This window comes from Austrofundulus limnaeus, unplaced genomic scaffold (genome assembly GCF_001266775.1).
Source record: "Austrofundulus limnaeus strain Quisiro unplaced genomic scaffold, Austrofundulus_limnaeus-1.0 Scaffold137, whole genome shotgun sequence".
Lineage (NCBI taxonomy): Eukaryota > Metazoa > Chordata > Actinopteri > Cyprinodontiformes > Rivulidae > Austrofundulus > Austrofundulus limnaeus.
In genome coordinates this window covers 435,776-457,223 of record NW_013952539.1, presented here as the reverse complement: position 1 = coordinate 457,223, position 21,448 = coordinate 435,776, and the positions used below count along the sequence as shown (strand labels likewise).

The following is a 21,448-nucleotide window of genomic DNA, read 5'->3' as shown; positions in this document are numbered from 1 at the left end:
GACCTCTGGCCGTAACAGTTTTTAAAAGTTGGTAATATCAGTTGTCCTTTTGTAACAGATCTAGTTGAATGACCACTTCCAGAATTAGATTTGGGCAGCAATGCACAGAGTTCCATAATTGGTACCTTGGAAGATCTGAAAATATAAATTAATACCACTATACAAAACATAAGTCTGAAAAGTCAAGGCATCAGACAATGAAAGAACTGTACAGTGATGAGTCCAACCAGGAAGTTTTTTATGAATTTTGTAGGCCCTGTTGTAGAGACTAACTATGGGTTCTAAGATTTCATTTGTTKTAAGAGACCAAACAGGTAAACAGTACGACATGGTTGAGAGTATAATGGCATGAAGATGGATATATGAAACAGAAGATGTCAGATTGGATCTAATTTTTTGAATAAATGTATAATGTCTGTTTCAATTTAGTGGTTAAGACTTGTACATGWTCACGATAAGTCAAATGAGAATCCAAAGTAATTCCAAGATATTTGTAGGTAGTGACAATTGGACAGTTAGAGGTGTGGATGTTTTTTTTTTTGGCACCAAGATGTGGATTACAAAGTTCTGCCTCATTGCAGAACATAAGTTTTAGGTAAAATCAAGATTATTGTCATTTTGAATTTTTTGAAATCATGACATAACGTTTGATTTGTGGCATTTAGATTATTAGGTATTCAGCTCAATTCACTATTGTGATTTTCCCTGTTTACAAATCACCCAATAAAATGTTTTATAAGGTGACATTTTTCATTTTAGAAGATCTCTCTGTGAACAGGAGGTGGCTTTGTTGCAGCTTAACTTTACTGAAAACTCGATGCCAGTACAAAAGTGAGAAGAAAAGAATACAATTCTTATCTTGAAGGGCTGTCTAAGATGAATTCTCAGAAAGAAAAAGCATGCGTTCAAAGAATATTATCACTGAACCAGTTGTTTCCATCTGTCCTGCTGTGTTGTCTCCAGATGGCAGCCAAGATGGGAGGAGACCAGATGCCCAACATGAATAGTTCATGTCCAGTCATAGACCCTTCCCTTTACGGCTTTGGGGGCCAGAAACGTTCTTTAGACAATGGAGGTGAGCCACTCATTCATCAGTTTTTGTTTTGTTTGTGATAAGTGTTCATTATAAAACAAAATAAGATTGTATAACTGCCTTTAAATCAGAGGGAAGCACAAATGCTTTTAAATTAATTTTTATTGTTAAAGTTTTGTTTTTAAAGTTTATTGCAGTCATTAGTGTGTGTATATCTGAATCCAGCAATTATTACTAAATTATTCAAAATGTTAGTATTTACATTTAAAAAGGTGCATCTCTTCAAAAATAAAGGGAAAAAGTTCTTTATGGTTTACTCAACTGCTGTGACTCCCATTTCACATTCAAGCTGTACTTTTTTTTCTGTATTAGGCTTTAAGATTAAAATTGTGGTCACAATCTTCTGTTTTTCTATCTACTTGGTCCTCTTTAGTTGCTATTCTGCCCTTGATTTTGTTATGACTGAGATCTGGTTTCTAGGCTGTTTAAAAACACGAGAAACTGGTTTTGGAAAGAGGAAAATCTGGTTGAACTGACTGACTTAAAGCCTTTTTTTGCACAATGTGTCTTTAGAGTGAATCATAATTGCGTCAAAGCCTGAAAAGGTTTCAGGTTGCAGCCTTTGATTTAGCTGTACACAACACATCCACCAAAGACAATGAATCAAACTGTATCCAATTTATGCTATGTGGTGAGGTCATCTGTCACTTAACTTTTGAAATACTGCTGAAGTCTCCAACCAAGAAAGTCCACAATATTTCCATTTTTTAGAAGTGTGATTATTATATTAGAACTTAGAACCGTATACTTGAATGATCTTCCTAAACATTTGTTTTACCTACAATATCTAAAGTTGTTGAAAAATCGTGGCAGAGCAATTCCTGAAAAGTTAACTTTTTTTGTCAAACAGTTTAAAGTTTTTTCAGGAACAGAACTGGGTGCCTGTTATTTAAAAGAAATAATAAGATATCATTTGACAGTAATGCAATTGGATCTTTATTCTTAAGGCTCCAGCCGAACTGCCGAAATCATGCCGAAATGTCAGTTTCATGACGAAAACTGCGTCACTTCTGTTCGCATTGTCGACATTTCGGCACTTCTTGTTGCAACCCGCGGGTCGAACGTTTCACAAACACACACCCCCCACCACCACCAACATACACAAACACACACACATAAGAACACATACGAACTTTGTGTGTTTAATCAGAAGTTCGTGGGAATATTTGTTTATGCTGAATGTGCTCAGACGCTGCATTTTGCTTCAACCACTCACTTAAAAATAAAAAGAAGAAAAAAGAAGCAACTCGTTCCAGAGTCGACAGTTACCAGGAAGCAGCGATTTATAAAGATAGTCAAAAGGCCAAAACCTTATGAGGGGATAAAACAGACGTTTTTCACAGTGAAATCTGACTGATAAAAACTTTGGAGCTTATCCAGGACCAGTTTGTGGATAAATGTTGTTGGCTGATGAGTCTGACCTTTTTTTTCCTGCATTGGACTCCCCCGGGAAGAAATTCCATGCAGTGACGTATGCTGCAGCGGGAGGGGTTTCCCAGGAGCTCGGCGCGGGGTGTCTGAGGAGCTATGAAAGGTCTGTGCAAAAACGAATGCCAGACAACCACGTGACGGCGCTTCGACCAGCCGGCTGCCAAGCAACCATACTGCCTGCTTTAGTCGTAAGAGGCCTCTGATGCACTGAATCATGAGAGGCTTTATGAAATTGTTCTCATAATGTGCTTTGTTTAATTCATAGTTGATAATAGAAAACAATATTTCAAAGTTAATTTAGGTTTGGTCAAAGATCAGCCTTTCAATAATACAAAATGGGCATTCCACAATGTTCAATATTCAGTGAACTTAAGATGTTAGAGCTAAATGTCTGCAGGTGATGCTGTTATCTGTAAACTCTTTGCAACATGATGTAAACTTGTTGAGGTCATTTGCCAATACTGTTTTCAGAAAAAGCAGACTAGGAACTGAAATCCTACCTTTTGTGGCAACTCTGTCCTTGGGTAGGAGTAAGAAGCTATTCCCAGGATCCACAGTACCACAAAACAACAGTATCTTCAGTTTCCTCTGAATGGCTGAGAGTAGGGCTGCCACAAACAATTATTTTAATAATCGATTAATCACCGATTATTTATTCGATTAGTCGACTAATCGGATCATACGTTAATTGAATATAAAACATACAGCTTATCACGTCAGAATGCAGCTGCTATTGTATAACCATCGTTAGATTTTAGCTATATGCTAACTAAAAATAATTGCTGTGGAAGGCAAGTTCTGCTCTGCAGATATTGCACAGGTTTCTCTTTCATTTTCTTAAAATGATCCCACACTTTTGAGCTCCGTTGTCAGGTAGCCATGATACCAGAGCCTGTCTGTATAATGTCTTGTGACGTCCACGRCCTACCCCAGTTACCACTACTGTGCATGTGTGTCAAGGACAGAAAGGCAGATGTGGCAGTGGAAGGTGTCAAAGCAGTTTGGAGAGAAAAATAAAGTAAAGAACAACAACAACAAAAAAAAAAGAAAACGTTTAATCGATTATTAAATTAGTCATCGATTATTTTAATAATCGATTAGTCGTCGATTAATCGATTAATCGTGGCAGCCCTAGCTGAGAGTGGTTTTATTTTTTTATCCTCTCACCTGTGTGTTTGGTAGGACTTCACTCCATCCTCCTCGGGCTGAAGCAGCAGCTCTTTCTTGGTTCGGTGTCCTCGCCTGCAGCTTGGGTAGCTTGCATCTGTCGGTGAGGGGGAGCTGAGCTTTATCTTTGAGGAAAGGATGAGTCCCAGCTCTTCATCCTCAAGTGTTGCTGCAATAAGTGGTTGCACATCTTTTGTTGTTGACAACACGGATCTGATTTTTAGTAATAAGCTACAATTACAAGGCTGATAGTAATCTGGCACAGTGCTGGATTTCTGTCTTTCCTCCAGGGGAAAGAAAAAAGAAAAAGAATCATACCTGTCTGGCCAAATATTTAACAGACATTTCTCTGGGCCTATCAGAGGAGCAGATTTCACTTTAAACACACTAGACAGGCCTACTAGCCAATCAGAAAACAGATGGAGGCAGGACTTGGACATCGACAAAACTTTGATTCAAATCCAACAGAAGTTGGAGCGGTGCTCAAAACAAAATAAATTTCTTTGTTAGAACAAGTTTGAAAAAGAACTGGAAACGATATTGAAGCTGGCGAACTTGTTGTTGTTAGGTGAAGTAGAACCGGAGATATGGTAAACAGTGTACCCCACACTTTATTTTTCTAAAATGATGGTCCTGTTCGATGCGCGTCGCGAGCAGGAGACACGTCCCGTGGAAATAAACACCTCAGACTGTCGGCTTCATCCTTTTGTAGAGCCAAAAAAAACAACCTCCGATCTTTTCTCTGACCAATGTCCAAAGTTATTTTTCAAGCAGCCAAAATCTACAGAACCTAAGGGGGGGAAAGACATGAGCAGCTCTCAGAGGTCTGACTCAGTAGGAGAGGGAGGAAGGGGGAGACCTGCTCCAGAACTGTGTTTATTGGGTCTAAAAGAAAAAAAGTTCAGGCTAAATTTTTTTCCACTATCACCCCTTCAATTACCAGCTGTTGCTTTGGGAGAGTCCTTGTAAAAAAAAAAAGTAGTGTAGATTCAGTTAAATATTTTGTCCCTTAAGAACTTAAGTTTAGCATTATTCTGGTGCATCAGAAAAGTGCTAATTTAAATTCTGTATTTGCTTTGAAAATGATGAAAAGGTTAATTGCGATTCATTTGTTTAATCTCAATTGATGTGGGTTTTCTGGCACTACAAAATGACAAAATCTGCGATTTAAAGGTCATTGTATTTGTAATAATTTGCCAACAACAATTTAAAAAAATGATTTCAGTTTCTAGTTCTCTAATAAAGAAATGACTCAAACTAAAACAAATTTGCAAAATTATTATCCCTAGTTATAACAAATTGAATAAAAACATTTTAAAATTGTAGATCTAAACTGTCCTGAAAGCTGGAGACTACATCAGCTTATTTAATGTGTTTTTCTAATTTGTCTCTTCCAGTTGTGTACGATTTGAATTTTTTGGTTAGTGCACTGTTGTTGTTACCTTAATTGCTGTTACATATTATTCATATTAGACGTTTTATTTAACCTGAAAATTGGTGTTTGGTCAGAATGTAGCATTGTCTTTTCTACTGTCCCTGAATAAATAAGCTTGAACTGGCACTGACGGTGCATATTTGAGCTTCCTTCACTGATTTTAAGAAGTGAGAAATGTAGTTTGGATTATTAAGTATCAAACTGTAGTGTAGCAGAATTATTTATTTCTGTTCTACGGACTTGCAACAAAGATTTGATCCATTTTAAATTCACAAAGTGGAAACACTAGTCATTTATCCCATCTTCCTCTTATCTTGTCACCGTTGTTTGTATGGTAGTTCAGCCTTGAATGCATGGATAAGAAAATTGTATGCAATTCAAGTTTAGGTTTCTTTGGTGCACTGTTGTTGACAAGAATTTGTCCCCAGTTTTTCTGAGTCAAGGTTGTCCTACAATATGAGTGATATGACAAGTGGTTTATTTTTAGCATTACATTTGGTTCTCATAAATTAGTTTTAAAAAAGTTCTCTCAAGGCGTTCACACTTGTTCAGAAGTCTGTACACCTCCCTTCTTGGTATTCATAGCTGTTCCATTCTCAGTCTTTAACCTCAGCTCTTTTCCAGAAGAAGCGAACTCAGTGCAAACAACCATAAAATTGATTGAACCCATAAGATATCAATTCAAGTCTTCGCGTCCATGACTGCACATCCTCCAGTGACCCTGCACGACCCTCGCTTGATTCGAACCTGTCAAAATTCAATTCAGGACCAGCAGTCACTGACCCGACTGCTGCCTCTCTTTCTGAGCGCCTCTGATTGAAACACTCATTCATGCACTCGCAGGTCTGATTTCCATGCTGGTGAGAAACCCCGTGGTGGGTCAGACACAGACGTCCAGGATTGTCAGCTTCATGCCCATCTACTCCCATCTCTTCCACCTTTGAATCTGTCTTGTCATGTTTTGACGGTTATTTAAAATGTTTTTTGCACTGATATTAGGATATTTCTCACATTTTCATTGCTTTGTTTTTCTCTCTCTCTCTGTCTCTCTCTCAGTTGGGAACCATCTTGGTGCAATGGTACATCAAAGGTGAGCAGGAAATATTAGTCTTATAGTAAAGCCTTTTGATTATAATATCTGTAATTGACCTTTGTCCAAATTAGGATAGTCAGTTCATTTGTTTGGCATTAGTGGTTTCCCACTGCTGATACTGGTATTTGTATTTGCTCGAAAACAGCATATTTACAAGTACCCATGCAAACTGCCCTGATACTTTGGACCGAAACAGTACCAGTATCTATACTCCACTGAATGTGTCAGTTTACATTTCAAGAGAAAAATTAATCTATTCCATGTTTAAGAAATTTACGCAAATTGAAAGAAAATGTATTTGTATTTATTATAATATATTACAACAGCATATATCATGCTGTATATTTGATATGATCCAATTAGAACAGCTGTAGGCCTGTAAGGAAGGAGAGCCACTTTGTTTTAAAGAAATGTTTTTAAAATTTTTGTATAATGTTTAAGTTCTAACTCAGTAAGTACATGGTATTGCCGAGTACCCAAACTGCTTTTACTCATTTGGTTTGAGGAAAACCTATTATCTGGACACCCCTATTTTGTAAAATGCAGACTATCAATATAGGTTTTACTCCACAAATATTTTTTTGTCCCTGTTAATCCAGCTAAGTTTATTACTAATATACTCAGTTTATTACATTATATCGCACTAGAGAGCTGCTAAAAACTCCTATTTCTGGTATAAATTTATTTAAGTTAGTCCTATCAGTCGCAATACCTAAAACTTATTTTGGTGTAATAAAGAAAAATTGACATTTTTAAAGCCGAATCTTTAAATGAAAAAAAATAAATCACAATTTTTAGATGTTTATTTTAAATAAAATGATTGGAATACAAAATATTTTGTAGCTCTTAACTGTTTGTGTGTACATGTTTCACAGGGCTTTTACAACAGAAGACTTCAAAGTGCCTGATAAGATGGTGGGATTCAGTAAGTAACCCTCCAATTCTTTTCTTTTAGTATTCACATGCTGTCATCTGTGTTTGTACACTTTTTAGTTTGGGTCAATGCTTGAGCTATCTGTTTTTAAAATAAAAACAGCTTTATAAAAAAATTCTTATTTTTCTAGTTATTGGAAAAGGAGGAGAACAGATCTCAAGAATACAGCAAGAGTCAGGTTGTAAGATCCAGATTGCCTCTGGTAAGTAGCAAGGTATTAGAAAATATGGATGGCAACAGCAGCATTAATTAAATATTCTTTTAGTTTAGCTAGATTTTACCTAAACTTTAGTAATTTTTTTTACCTTCTTGACAACTAAATGGAAGTGTGAGTGTTGAGGCCTTGTTATAGGTGTGCTTTTTTTCACATGCTGTGAATTTAATTGGTTGGCTCTGGTATATCATTGCAATTTTTGCATAACATTATTTTTAATAATGATACTAATAAAAATCCTAAACTACTTGTCTTTGCATACATCAGCACTTGTTGCATATCAAACTGCACTTGAGTGCTTCTAAAGAGGAGGTCCTTAGTCTTGCTCAAACTGAAAGGTTTCTGTTATCACATGTACTACATTATACTTGAAAATAGGTTATTACAGCATACAAACAAAAAAGTGCAAAGTACATGTATTTGAAGTTGTTTCGCAGATGCAGTGCTTGTATGGGGTTCATTTTTGCACCCCCCACAAAAAAATGTTTCTTTCACCCTCCATTAGTTTATGGGTTTTTGAGGGTCTTTTTTTATCTAAAATGTGGGTCTTAATCCTATTGTAAATGTTGGGATATTCTTCAATTATTTGATCCCCTTTTTTTGAGGGGGAAAAAGTATTGTTGACTGCACATGTTCATGAATGTGAGGATAATTTGTCGTTTCTTTAATTGTTTTGTCACAGATAGCGGGGGCATGTTGGACAGACCATGCACACTGACTGGGAGCCCAGAAAACATCGAGTAAGTCGCAACATTTGGAGCATTAGGAAAAAGTGGGCTGTTGTGATACAGGACACAAACTCAAAGTTCTGTTTGCATCTCAGGATCAGGATCAATGCAGATTCTTCTTCTGGTAAAGAGAAATGTGACTTCAAAGTAAATGTGATGACAAATGCCTTTGCTCCTCTCCAGTCAGGCGAAGAGGCTGCTGAGTGAGATTGTGGAGCAGTGTCGGTACGGTCCAGGCTTCCACAACGACATGGACGGCAACAGCTCCATCCAACAGATCCTCATCCCTGCCAACAAAGTCGGCCTGGTCATCGGCAAAGGGGGGGAGACCATCAAACAACTGCAGGTCAGCTCATTGGCTGCCCTAACATGGAGTACTTAAAGCACATTAAAACTGTCATTATTTTACTGCCTGCCGTCAATCTTACTGTCAATGCTGCATTTACAATCATTGCTGAGTGTTGTTGATGGCAGTAAACTGTAGATTCACTACATGGACATGTATGTTTTTGATTTATTGAAGTTGAAAAATTTGTAACAAGTGATAATAGTCATTGACATTAACTATTTCTGCCATTTTTTTTCTTATTCTATTGTGTTTTTTATTCTCCCCTGATGTTTTGAACTCATCCTTCCTTTAGCTTTGCCCCTTTTCCCTTTACTGCCTCCCATCTGAGACCAACCATGTTATACCACATCATTTCTGTCCTTTAGTGAATAGTGTTTGGGCCCCAGGTAACTGATGGTTTGTGTTCCTGTCTGGTTATACTCCTACAGGAGAGAACAGGAGTGCAGATGATAATGATTCAGGATGACCCCATGCCCACTGGAGCAGACAAGCCCCTCAGAATCACTGGAGATCCCCACAAAGTGCAGGTCGGTAGCAGAAAAGCTCACTGCATGCTACACTTTTTCCTATTTGTTCTCAATTTACACATTCTGTGCCCTCAGAAGACATCTGAAAATGTTTGGTTGATATTCTTTGTAAAGTCTGCATTTTTGGTGCTGCTTCGTTTTCTTTCTAGCAAGCTCGTGAACTTGTGGTGAAGCTCATTCGGGACAAAGACCAAGGAGACTTCAGAGTTGGCAGGGCAGATTTTGGCTCCAAAATGGGTGGAAGTAGTCTGGATGTGAGTTTCAAATTGTCTCTCGAATACTAGAATAACGAAAACATTCCCCTTTGTAAATCTTCAGAATAAAAACATCAATAAATCCTTCAATTTTCTTTTTTTCTTTCTCATTTCTCTGATTTTGCAGGTGGTTGTGCCCAGATTTGCAGTTGGCATCATCATTGGTAGAAATGGAGAGATGATCAAGAAGATTCAGAATGATGCCGGTGTCAGGATCCAGTTTAAGCAAGGTAACTTTAACAAGTTTTATTTGTATGATGCTGTTAATGTTTTTTTTTTAATCTGTCATCCCCATTAAGGTCCCCAAACCTTTTAAAGATAATATACAAATTTTTGGTGAAATATTTGCTCCACAGCTACAGTACAGCTTTAAGCTTCCTTTCAACTTCAAAGATTACTGATTTAAGGAAATTCAAATTTTACACATTTTCACCATCCAAGAGTTGTTTTTAGATCTTTTCAGGGTTTAAAGGGGAGTTTCATCATCATCACTTTATTTAAATAGCACATTTAAAAACAACAATGTTGAACGAAGTGCTTCACAGACATGATACAATTAAGACTGAAAACAAACAAAAAACAGCTAAAAAGACACCATTACAAATACCTGATGTAGCTCAAACTGAACTTAAATTAAATCTTTGTTTGGTTCAGATGACGGAGTCAGTCCTGACCGTGTCGCTCAGGTGATGGGCCAGCCTGACCACTGCCATCACGCAGCCCACCTCATCAACGAACTGGTTCAGACAGCTCAGGTAAGTCCTGCTGTTTTATTTGAAGCAGGACATTGTGATAAAACAAGACGCAGGTCATTATAGTAGATATTCCTTCAGAGACCAAATTGAATACAACAGGTTAGGGCTAATTTCAGATTTCTATCTAACAAGCTTTCAAATCATGTGCAGCACTTGTCAAAATTTGTTACTAGAAATAATCTGCCATTCCACACTGTGGAAAAGGTGGATTTCAATTCACAATGTACTATTTTAACCTGTTATGAAGAAGTTAGTTTGACTGATTTATAAATATAAATGTACAACACAGGGTAAATGATTTAGAGTCAAAAACATGAAAAGTGCAATTGTCATCTGTTAATCGTCTTATGTATCATTATCAGCTAAATCCCACATCTAATTGTGATTTACTTTTTTGCCAATTTCTCCCAACCCTAGTGTTAAATTGTAATTAAGGTAATATCTCACTGGGTTGCAATTGTTGGAGACGAGTAGGTAAACAAACCCGTACGGTTACTGATGCATGTTCTGACCCCATCGGCTCATTCAGAAGACCCTCGGAAGTGAAGTGACAGAAATACCCACATCTGTCACGTCTCAGAACCTCTGACTGACGTAGTGACAGACACGGTACAGCCGACTCCTGAGAAGGTGGCCGGCGTAGTTCTGACTGAGTCCTTCGAGAACTAACCATCCGCTGGTTTCTTTAATCAAACGTTGCAGTGTGTTTTTGTGTTTTGTCGTCCCCCCCCCCCCCCCCCCACCCACACACACACACACACACACACACACACAAAGTCCCATGAGCTCCACTTTATATAATTGCAGAGGAGGAAATAAACTTTATTGCCACGAATTCACAAAATTATCCAACAACCAGAGATACAACGCTCTGGGTTTCTTAAATCAAAACACCAGATTTAAACTTTAGATGTTTTGTTTGTTTGATTATAATTGTATGTTTTTGTTTTTTGTCCCTTACACCGACCCCTATCCAACACCTGGATACAGCTGTAAGACTCATTATTTTTTAACTTATATCTTTAAAAAAAGGTAGGCTATGTGATCAGATTTTGTTCTCTGCAGTATAATAAGGGACGAGTTCTGCGACTCAGCAGCAGCCTGAGTGAAAGCAGCTCTTCAGAGCAGCCGTGTTTTTGTCCACGCCTCTTTTAATCCTGCACTGATTGTTTTCTGAAAGCCTGTTTGAGCGAGGTGAGAGCGAATCCAGCACTGATGGTACACCATGACGTGGCATCACATTCAGCACGAAGTTTAAAGAAGTAGTCTACGGATACTACTTGTTAGCGTGTCGATTCTGAAGTTGTGAAGTCAGTGCCGATTAAATAATCTGACATGCTTGTTTAGTTCAGTGTTTATAACTGAACCTGCCTCTGACCAGATTCTACGGTGCAGCATTTTATTTTTGGAACGATGCATCGTGTTTAAACTAAAGTTATCAAGTTAAGTTCACATTCTGCATCACCAACGCTGTCACACACACAGTTGTAGAGCATAAGTTTGTTTTTGGCATAACCCCCACCCCCTAAGACCAGTTCTCAAAGGGAAACACTGGTTTTATGCCAATAGAAAAGCATCGATAAGAGGATCAATAAGCAATATGGATGAGAGTAGTAGTATTGATTTAAAATCTTATCATTACCCAGCCCTGGTGTTTCCCACCTTGGCATTTAAAGTTTAATCTACTGAAGTACTATTTGGTAATGAAGACAACTCTTTTTTTCTTTTTTTTTTGTTCCAGAACTTATTGTTTATCTGTGAGCTTTAAAGTCTGGATATTTGGATTTGAAGCCTTAAAGGTTTTCTGACAGAGAGCTCCCATGCAGGTGTCAGAGTACAGCTCTGCTGCTCTTGAGTGACTGTAAAATCCCATAACAAAATGGAGACTCATTTGAGACTCCTGTAGCTGCTCTGTTGTTTAAAGAAAAAAATAGTTAAAATTTGTTGATCAAAATTCAGTTAACAAGACTGCAAGCCTCTGCACCTCAAGAAATTTGAGAACCCTCACAGACATTTTGGAGGCTCCCTCATCCATGCTGTTCGACCAGCAGTCACATCCCTGTGAGATAATGCCTTGAAGGAATCAAATTAAGTATTTAAACAATGTTAATATAATTTTCTTTTTTTTGTATAACTCTTAATAGGAGCGAGATGGCTTCGGTGGCGTTATGGGCCGTCGAGGGCGTGGTGACTCTAACATGGGAGGGTCTGGTGGACTGCAGGAGGTGACATATGCAGTACCTGCTGATAAGTGTGGCCTAGTGATCGGCAAAGGTAAACATGCTGTTTTAAGATTCTCCTGTTGGCGAGTTGAAAACCTTTGAACTTTGTCCGTGTTTTGTCTGATGTGCTTATTACTTTGAAGCATTTATCAACCTAAAAAAGTTTCATCTTTCTTTGAGAAACACAACACAGTTAATCAAAACCATCAGCCTTATTAAAAGCATATCCAACTCACCAGACGGCTGCTTTTCTTTGAATAACTGAACACCATTTGGTGTTCGGTCACTACGTGAAACTGATGAGAAAGGGCGGGGGGAGGCATGACCACCCTCCTATTCTCCCCAGGGTTCATGTATATAGCACAAGTGGTATTCATTGGCTTCACTAAGGGCTTAATGATGGGGATAATGCGTGTAATGTGACATTAATTGTTAAAGGTGCATAATAACAGCCCTCAATCATGTGGAAGGCTGCCTGGCATCTAATGAGGGTCTTTCAGTCCAATAGAGTGCAGCGAGGGAATGAATAGAAGGAATTAGCTTATTGGCTATTCATGCCCACTCTATTGGCAGCTATTTAAAAGTCATTGACCACTGCATTGGAAGGAGCTGCGTGTCTGTGTGTGCGTTGTATGATGGCATGCACGTTGCCTTGGTGTGTGTGCGTATGTGCAGCGGTGGGCGGTTCAGCGGGGGCCTCTTTACCTAAGATAAAAACATGGCAATAGAAATGTCAAGTGGCTTTTGTGCTTGTAATGGGGCAAAGGAAACAAATAAACCTGGGCGTTGCGTCCCTCTCTCTCTGCATTAGCATATGAAGTGAGGCAATATGGTGGAGATGGCGGTGGGTCTGGGTGCTGTCAGCCATCTCTTAAAGGATCCGGTGATTAATATCTTTACGATGCCATATGCAGCCGGTTGCCCCTCGGTTTTGACCCTTTACGCGCACACACCCTCAGTCACACAGAGCTTGATAAATCAAACCACCCACCAGCCTGCTTGGACTTTATTGTGACTGTGAAATCAGTGCGAGAGGCATAACAAGGTTCCTGCTGGTGCCACTATGAAATTTGACCTAAAATGGCTAAATTGGACGTTCACTTGTTGGATCTGGTAGTTTGGGTGAAAGTTGGGATTTGCACTCAAAACATTTTATGCTGAATGGGGTTTCAATTAAATCATTTTTCTACAATATAAAAAAAAGTTGCAGATAGAAATATTTGGGAACATTTAGTTGAGAAATGAAGCTGATAAATTAAATTTTGTAAGTTGTAAGTGGAATAAAATGAGCATTTTACGGTTTTATTCATGAACTACTGATGGTGCGCTAAAGTTTTTTTTTGTACTTTGTTTTGACAAAAGATTTTACCTATAAAGCCCAAAATAAAGGATTTACTTACTTTTTAGCATTTTGTTTTTATTGAAGCTTGTGTGGTTAAAGAAAATTTTTACTTTTATTTTAAAACCATTAAAATGATTTTCTGATCATCGTGCTTTAATCACCTAATATTTTGCTTGAATAAATGCAAAATCATATTAAATCTTTAGAAAAAAAACATTCGAAGGGGTGAGAAAGTTGAAAGGATTTCCTTTTTTAATGTTTTTTTTCTCGAGGATAAAAAGTTAACTTTGTTAAAAAGTTGATTTCTTTTTAAACTGTTTCAGTTTCACGAAATCATAATAAAATTAGAAAATCTAAAAAACCATGTCTTAATACCGATCAGGATTTTAAAGGGGTTTAATTGTATTAATGAATGCTTAAATCCTTACTCTTTAAAGTGAAGCAGTTCTCAGTTCAATTTAGCAAAAAAAGGTGTAATTATGTGTTTAAAGATGAAGCTGCATGTTAAGCTTTCTAATGATGTCATGGTTCTTTAGTGCCTGAGGGAGATTGTATGTTTCAGACCAGCAGCTAGTCCCTCAGTTTTGCCTTGAATGCTGTCACCAGTTGCACTTTTGTGCAGCTCACTAAACCAGTCTCATTAATAAGGCTCTTATTATCTGCCCTCTCCATGAAATGAATAGTCGGGTCTTCATTGCTCTCTGCTGTCTGACCAGAAGAGATCATAATGGCTTCATTAAGGCAGAAGTTTCATTTGGTTGACAATGGGTTAATGGCCCATGTGCAGTCTGTTGGCAGCGAGGAGAACGCTGCCATAGGAGAAGAATCTGATGAGCGTTTTCATTTGTGGGTCAGCCAGGGTCATCAGTGTCAGCCGCAAGTGAACAAATGTGTAATTGATGTTGGGACAGCCCCGGTGTCCCCCCCACCCCCCGGGACGCACCCCTCCCTTATTCTTCTTTCTCATAAGAACAAAGTCTAAAACAGGGTGAAAAACAGTGAGAAACATCCCCAGAGGATAAGTTTCATTTTTTTGTTTTTGTTTTTTTTTGTTGTTGTTTTTTTCTGTTTACATTTTATCTTTTCCCTGCTGGTGTAATTGCTCTCCTCGCACGTCTGAAAACTGGCATCTGATGCCGAGCAGGGGGTGGGGTGGGCAGGCGATGTTGTCTTTTGTTTCCTGATTTGCATGGATGTTACGAGAGAATGGTAGATGACACACATGCCAGGTTTTTCAAAAGACACAACTATCGCATGAATTTAGTGAGTTTAATCAACGCAGCGAAGAGAAACCCGGTTCAAGTCAACATTCAAGCCTCAAAGGACAGATTATAGTAACAAAAGCGTCGACTTTTTGTTCTCAGGTGTGACGAAAATACATTTTTAGAAGCTGCTGCCTGTTCATCAGCCAGAAAGAAGTGAGGTTTAGGTTTCATCTTTAACATGTAATTACTAAAAAAAATTAAGAGAAATTTGTAAAATAATAATTTAGAATCTTGGTTTCTGTTTCAAAACAGACTTCATGTGCATCAGGGCAGATTATAACCACCTTTACCTGCTTTTATTTAAAAGTTAAGTCTTAAATTAAAAGCTGTCTTTAACTCTGGGTTTATTTCCAGTTCAAAATATTGCTTTTCAGTTACAGTCACCCATTGTGTCTTAGATTGCCTCACACTGGTGACTGAAGTGAGTTTACTGACATGTTCGAATTCTTGAGCCTCACAAATTGAGTGGATAATTGGAGAATTAGAGAATAGCAGGTAATGTGGGTGGCAGTTTTAAATAAAAGAAACATGTTCGGCTGTTATTAGAATATTTTTATATTAAAACATTAAAATTATTTATCTTTTTTCAGGTGGAGAAACTATAAAAAACATCAAAGAGCAGTCTCGTGCTCACGTCGAGCTACAAAGAAACCCGCCGCCCAACACCGACCCCAACGTACGCATCTTCTCCATCCGAGGCACCCCTCAGCAGTTGGAAAAAGCCCGTCAGCTGATCGATGAGAGAATTGGGGTAGGTGGTCTTGCCCCGACACCCACGGTCGTCTCTCTCCCCCTCCCCTCCTTCCCACAAAACGCTTTTGTCCGTACTGATATTCATGAGCGCACATGTCAGTTCAGGAAGCTGCTGGGCTGCCGTGGTTCTGGTGGCCAGCAGGATGTCACCAGAGGTTAAACATGAAGAATCCATCAAATGGACTTAATGGAGTGCATCAGCGCTCGCCTCTGCCCTTTGACCTTGCCTGTTGGCTCCCTTTAAACACAAGTGTGGTCTCTCACTTGCCTCCTCTTCTCTTCCTGTTCTTCAGGGCGCAGGGATTGGCAGTAACAGCAGCTTTGGTGTGAACACTTACAACCAAGGACCAACTACTCCTCCTCAGCAGTAAGCTCCAGTTCCTCACAAATAACATTGTAAATATATTTATATGCACCCCTGGTTTAGTCTGCCGGCACTGTAACACGGGGGTTTCCTGTAAAAACAGATGATAGTTGCCAAGTAAACTGTGCTTGTGTTTGAAGTGGCCATCAGATGTTAATGAGCGGCGGATGGGGTACAACTTTTCAGATATGGCAGCCTCAGGGCCAACAAGACCACAGTAAGTATTTCCTAAAGGAGTCCTGTTTGAATGTAAATAACACCAGAATACTTAAAATAAAGGCTCGACGTTCCTTGAAGGAGTCCATACCTAAAATCTAGGGCTGGGCCATGTGGCTGATAAATGTATCACTATATAAGCATTTCATATCAGTCTATCATTAACTATTGATTAGGTTTTTTTGTTGTTTTTGTTTTTATCTTTAAGAAATAAGGACCAAGATGATAACAGGCTTATTAATACTGCCAAACTGGTGACACGAAATTTCCTCTTATATCCATAATTTCCTCTCGAGCTGTTGCTATCAGACATTTTTCAGGGGTGCACCAATAAAGCGGCAGCTGATATATCGGTCCCAGTTTCCCTAACTCTGGGTGATTGACGATCGGCTGATACTTGTAGAAGAAGCTGATCTTATCCACCGATCCCATGATCTACCTCTGCAAAGGTCTGAAATCTGCCGTCCCCTTTTGCTCTGCTGTGAGAGAGGGCTGTTGTCCAGTTAAAACAAGTTTGTATTGTTTCAAGGATATTGTTCAATGTTTTTCAATATTGTGACCTTTATAACACCTGACCATGTCAGTTATTTAAAAAAATCTGTATTGGCCTAAACTGGAGGTAGCATGATCAGCCAGAAAACTGCAATTGGTGCAACCTGAGTATTTTTATTATTGATATGGATAATGCGTATATAGTGATATATTATTTTGTCACCCAGCCCTACTAAAACCATCTCATGCTAAGAAATATTGTGGCCGTTTTGATCAAACCTTGACAGTAACTAATTTGGATCTAATGCACAGAAAGATTGTGTGTAATACTTATGCGCTTGGAAATGAAATACGTTGAGGGTTGACACTGATAAACTGAACGCAAACACAAAAATTGCTGCAACTTTGTCAGTCGTCTGTGGCAGCCATCTTGAATTGCGTAACCTAAATGTAAAAATATAAAATTGAACTAATTAAAAATCCAGTGTTTGATTTTTGCTTTACCTATTTAAATCCAATTAATAAATATGGTTCCTGTTTGTAGAGATACTGGAAATGATGCAAGTCGCCTAATAAGAGTAGTTTACAGTGACTGGAAGGTTGCTAAAAAACTGGAACCGGTCCTAAAACCGGTCTTTGTGCTCATGTACAATGACAATAAAGGTCTAGTCTAATCTAATCTAAAGATATTGGCAATGTTCAAACCTGTTCTCCTATGTTTATGTTCTGTCTTCTTCTGAATGGGTGTTCTGAACTGTAATTTCGTTGTGCTCTGTACAATGACAATAAAGGTCTAGTCTAATCTAATCTAAAGATATTGGCAATGTTCAAACCTGTTCTCCTATGTTTATGTTCTGTCTTCTTCTGAATGGGTGTTCTGAACTGTAATTTCGTTGTGCTCTGTACAATGACAATAAAGGTCTAATCTAATATAATGGCTGCACTCAAATCCTATTCTGCATAACTTGTAATATCAAAGCAGATTTGTTCACTGTAAAATAGCTTTCAAGATGTGTCAACTCCATTAAAAAGTGCTCAGTAGAAACATAACACCAGGAGTTCAGGCGATGATGATTTCCAGTTCAGCCAGAAAGTAACAAATCCTGCACTAACAAAATATAAAGGTTGTCTTTGCTTTAAACATTTAAATGGAAAAAAACATGTAGCTTTTTTTCAAAATTTCAATTGTTTTTTCTAATTTAGTTTTAAAACCAATAAAACAACTAGACTGTTTTATTTTGAAATGGAAAGACGAATCAATGAACCATACACAGTTTGTGCTAAATGGATGATATAATTGATGTCCGACTTTCAGTCGAGCGCAGACTTCTCCTCTGCGGACACATTCCTTGTGGCTAACCACGTCTTTCCTGTACAGGCAGATTTTTACGTCTGCTGTCAGTGGATTTCATCACAAAGCTCATCTGTAAACAAGAACAGAAGGTGAAAAGCAAAAAGCCGCTCTTCACTAAACCTGGTCGTGTTTTCTGTGTCTGGTTTCAGGTCACAATGGATCCCAGACGGGCCAAATGGACTGGGAGCAGTATTATAAAAAGCTAGGCAAGAGTCCTTTTTAAAAACATAAGGATTAGGATCAACTCAAACTTTTATGTTTTTAAATCTGCTTCATCAAATCAGTTGGCTTCAAATCCAGTTTAGATGAGTCAAGTTTGATCACTGAGGCTTAACTTTTATCAAACCTTGTGATTTTATTAAATGAGAATTTTAAAATGTCAGTGGAAAGCTGTTTTTTTTTTTTTTTTTAAGATTTATTATGTTTGTTTTCAACAGGTCAGCAAAACCAAGCCCAGAGCACTGCTCCCGACTACAACAAAACCTGGGGTAAGTTCACATTGAATTACTTATCATAAACAGATTGAATAAATTTCTTGTTTTCTGAGACCGTTTCCTCTTTTCTTTTTCAGGCCAGACAGCTGGACCTGGATCTCAGCAGACCTCTAATCCCGACTACAATGCCTGGGTTGACTTTTACAGACAGCCGATGGCCTTCTTCAACCAGAGCGCTCAGCAGACACCAGCCCCGGGCCTCCAGGTGAGATCTGCACCAACAGGTGTCACACAACTCTTTCCACACCACAAATGTTTGGGAAATGCTTCTGGTGGGTTTTCTCTGAGTCTGACCTCTTAAAGAGGGTAAAAGACAACTAATTCTACCCATTTATCAGTCAATTTTATTTTTACCATACTTTAACATTTACAACATAAAATAGCAAATTAAAGTACAAAATATAGATTTAAAGTGTCAATTCCAGCTTGACGAATGGATAAAACGAAGCTCTTTTTATTCATATTTTTGTTCCTATATTTATGAATAAAAAGGCTGAATATTGGGAAAGTTGGAAGGATTTTATTTGTATATCTTTAACTGGGAGTTTGGCCTCACAATAAGAGAGATGACAAAAGTGATGTAAGAAATTAAATAAATTAAACCATCGACTAAAAATATTTTTGGACAAATTTACACCAATGATTTAGTCTTTTTACAGCATTGAAAAACTAGTTTGTGCATTAAAACTGCAGTAAAACTTACTCTTCAATTAGAATTTAAATATTAATTTTACTGATATTTTTAAGGCAGTAATCAGTAGAATTGCCTTTTTTCCTGATAAGAACTTTCAAATTAAGCTTTTTTATAATTTGTATGTAGTGATGATAAATTAAAAGAAGCTTACGTTACATGGGTGTGATGTTTGTTTTCTGCAGGATCACTAGAGAAGATGCCCGGGTTAAAGACTTGAATCACTGAGGATGAAAACAACCCTTTTGTTTTTTTCTTTTATTTTTTATTTTTAAACAGAAGGGGTTCTAGATTTAAAAACGCCTTGAAGACTTTTTTTCTTAGTGAGAAACACTAGCTGTAGAATGACTTGTATGATTAATATTTCTAAAAATCAGGAACATTTGTTTGTTACTAAATGCTTGTGTACACTGTTCTTTTTGGATAGACAGTTTCTGGGATCCCTTTTTGGACTTGAGAGAGCTGTTTTTTGTTTCTTTTTTTTTTTCCTGTCTTGACTCAGATTGTAAGCGCCAAAACGAACCCGAGAAGTTGTAACATTTCAAAAGGCAATATATGATCTATTTTTTCTAATTCTGTGGAAATGAAACCATGATTATGATCTGCTTAGCAGTCTTGAATACAGTTTTGTCATAATGTCAAATGTTTAAGATGTTTTCTTTTATTTACATAATTCAGTGAAATAAAACTGTGATGTTTTGTTACAGGAAATGTATTTTTGTTACAAGGTTAAAAAACAGATAAATGTCAGCCAGTGGCAGTAGTTCTAATTTAATTCCTGTTGTGCGTTGTATGCTGTTTTTCATTGTCATTTTATTGTTCTCTGGTTTAAAAAAAAAAAAGGTGCAATATCTTATTTCACTTTTGAGACAAAGATGGTTTCTCGAATATTTTGACAAACTTTTAACTTGTAGTTTTAAGATTATTTTTTTATTTTATTTTGAAATTGAGATGTCATGGATAATTTATTACAGTGATCTGAAATGATAGGATTTAGGGGGATGTTGCAAATAGCTTTTTTGCCTTTACTACCTTGTAAAACGATGTATATATGCTCATATATTTGACTGTTAATTTAAGATATATATATGTTTCATATATGTATTATATACACTTATAAGATATTGTTTCCTGCGATCTGTGTTGCAGGAAAAGTTGTCCCTCTTTTTTCTGTTCTGTTTTTCTTACTGAAAATGTTCAAAGATTGTGAATGTGTGATTTTTGAAATTTGATGTTGCATCTTGTTATGAAGAAGAAGAAAACAAGGAAGTGGTAGATTTATTTTGTGTATACTCTTAAACTATTCAAGACTGCTAAGCTGCTGCAATTCGTACCTGTGTAATAATTAATGTAGTATTTTTATGTTTTAAGTATTATGATCAAAAAAAAAAAGAACTTGTCTTATTTGGTACCTCCCAGTTCGCCAGCGTCCCACTGAGCCCCGCCCCTCGCCCCCTTGCTGTGGACACAGTGGGACGCTGGACTCAGTCCAATGCTAATATCCTTTTTAATTAATTTTTTATTTCTTTGTGTGATCTAATATAAATGATGCATCGTTATTATGGAGAATGGTTCTGGTATTAATGTCATTTCTTAATGAAAAGGGATATAATTTCAAATTGTCTAATTATGGTGTTTATTTTTCTCCGTGTGTACAGTTTAACCGTGTATTAAGAAAGCAAAAAAAAAAGGAAAAAAATCTGGACTACCTTTACGTGTACTGTTGAGCTGATTTTATTTCTGTTAGATGAATATTATAACCATTTGGATGTCTTTTTGTTGTATTCTGCTACTAAAGTGTTTAAACTGAAAGCTCTATTGTGTGTAATACCAGATGAAACTTAGAGGATATATAGGCCAAATGTATGTTTTCTTGTTTTATAAGAAGAAAATATATATTTTCTATAGTCTACTGCCAGTTCTCAAATTCAAATAAAATTTCCGCAAGCCTCTCTTGTGGTTGGGTCTACATCTGTTGGGACTTTTAGATTACTATTTTACTCTTGTTTTAGAAAGAGAATTTGGTCTTTTAATGAAAAGTGTATTTTTAGGGCGATATTTAACATTTTTGTGCTTTAAGAGAGCCCCTTAATTCTCACGTCATGTTTTAATCCAGCTGCATCTCATCCCTCGGTACCCGTCCCCACCAACCAGAGCGCCTCCAGCTCAGTCGCTGCACATCTTTGCCCTCAGCAGGGAGGCTCCTGCCTCAGTGGATCCTGCGTGGCCCCGCTCCGGCCCCATGCTTTGATGCTGTGCAGCTGTTTTCAAATCC

At 37.6% G+C, this 21,448-nt stretch overlaps 1 protein-coding gene across 3 annotated transcripts in view; it reads left to right on the top strand.

The window, feature by feature from the left end:
- Positions 1-20,792, top strand: part of fubp3 (far upstream element (FUSE) binding protein 3) — a 27,537-nt gene extending 6,745 nt beyond the window's left edge. The window contains exons 2-19 of one of the 3 annotated variants that reach the window (XM_014016020.1): positions 964-1,075; positions 6,183-6,216; positions 7,095-7,144; positions 7,284-7,355; positions 8,050-8,107; positions 8,279-8,441; positions 8,873-8,971; positions 9,121-9,225; positions 9,353-9,455; positions 9,880-9,980; positions 12,125-12,254; positions 15,400-15,560; positions 15,856-15,929; positions 16,067-16,143; positions 18,138-18,194; positions 18,426-18,476; positions 18,560-18,687; positions 19,359-20,792. In XM_014016020.1, coding sequence (XP_013871474.1) covers positions 964-1,075; positions 6,183-6,216; positions 7,095-7,144; positions 7,284-7,355; positions 8,050-8,107; positions 8,279-8,441; positions 8,873-8,971; positions 9,121-9,225; positions 9,353-9,455; positions 9,880-9,980; positions 12,125-12,254; positions 15,400-15,560; positions 15,856-15,929; positions 16,067-16,143; positions 18,138-18,194; positions 18,426-18,476; positions 18,560-18,687; positions 19,359-19,367 — 1,584 coding nt within the window. In that variant the 3' untranslated portion in view covers positions 19,368-20,792. The remainder of the gene's footprint in view (positions 1-963; positions 1,076-6,182; positions 6,217-7,094; positions 7,145-7,283; positions 7,356-8,049; positions 8,108-8,278; positions 8,442-8,872; positions 8,972-9,120; positions 9,226-9,352; positions 9,456-9,879; positions 9,981-12,124; positions 12,255-15,399; positions 15,561-15,855; positions 15,930-16,066; positions 16,144-18,137; positions 18,195-18,425; positions 18,477-18,559; positions 18,688-19,358) is intronic. The other 2 variants (XM_014016021.1, XM_014016022.1) reach the window with 2 other exon arrangements.
- The last annotated feature ends 656 nt before the right edge of the window (positions 20,793-21,448 follow it).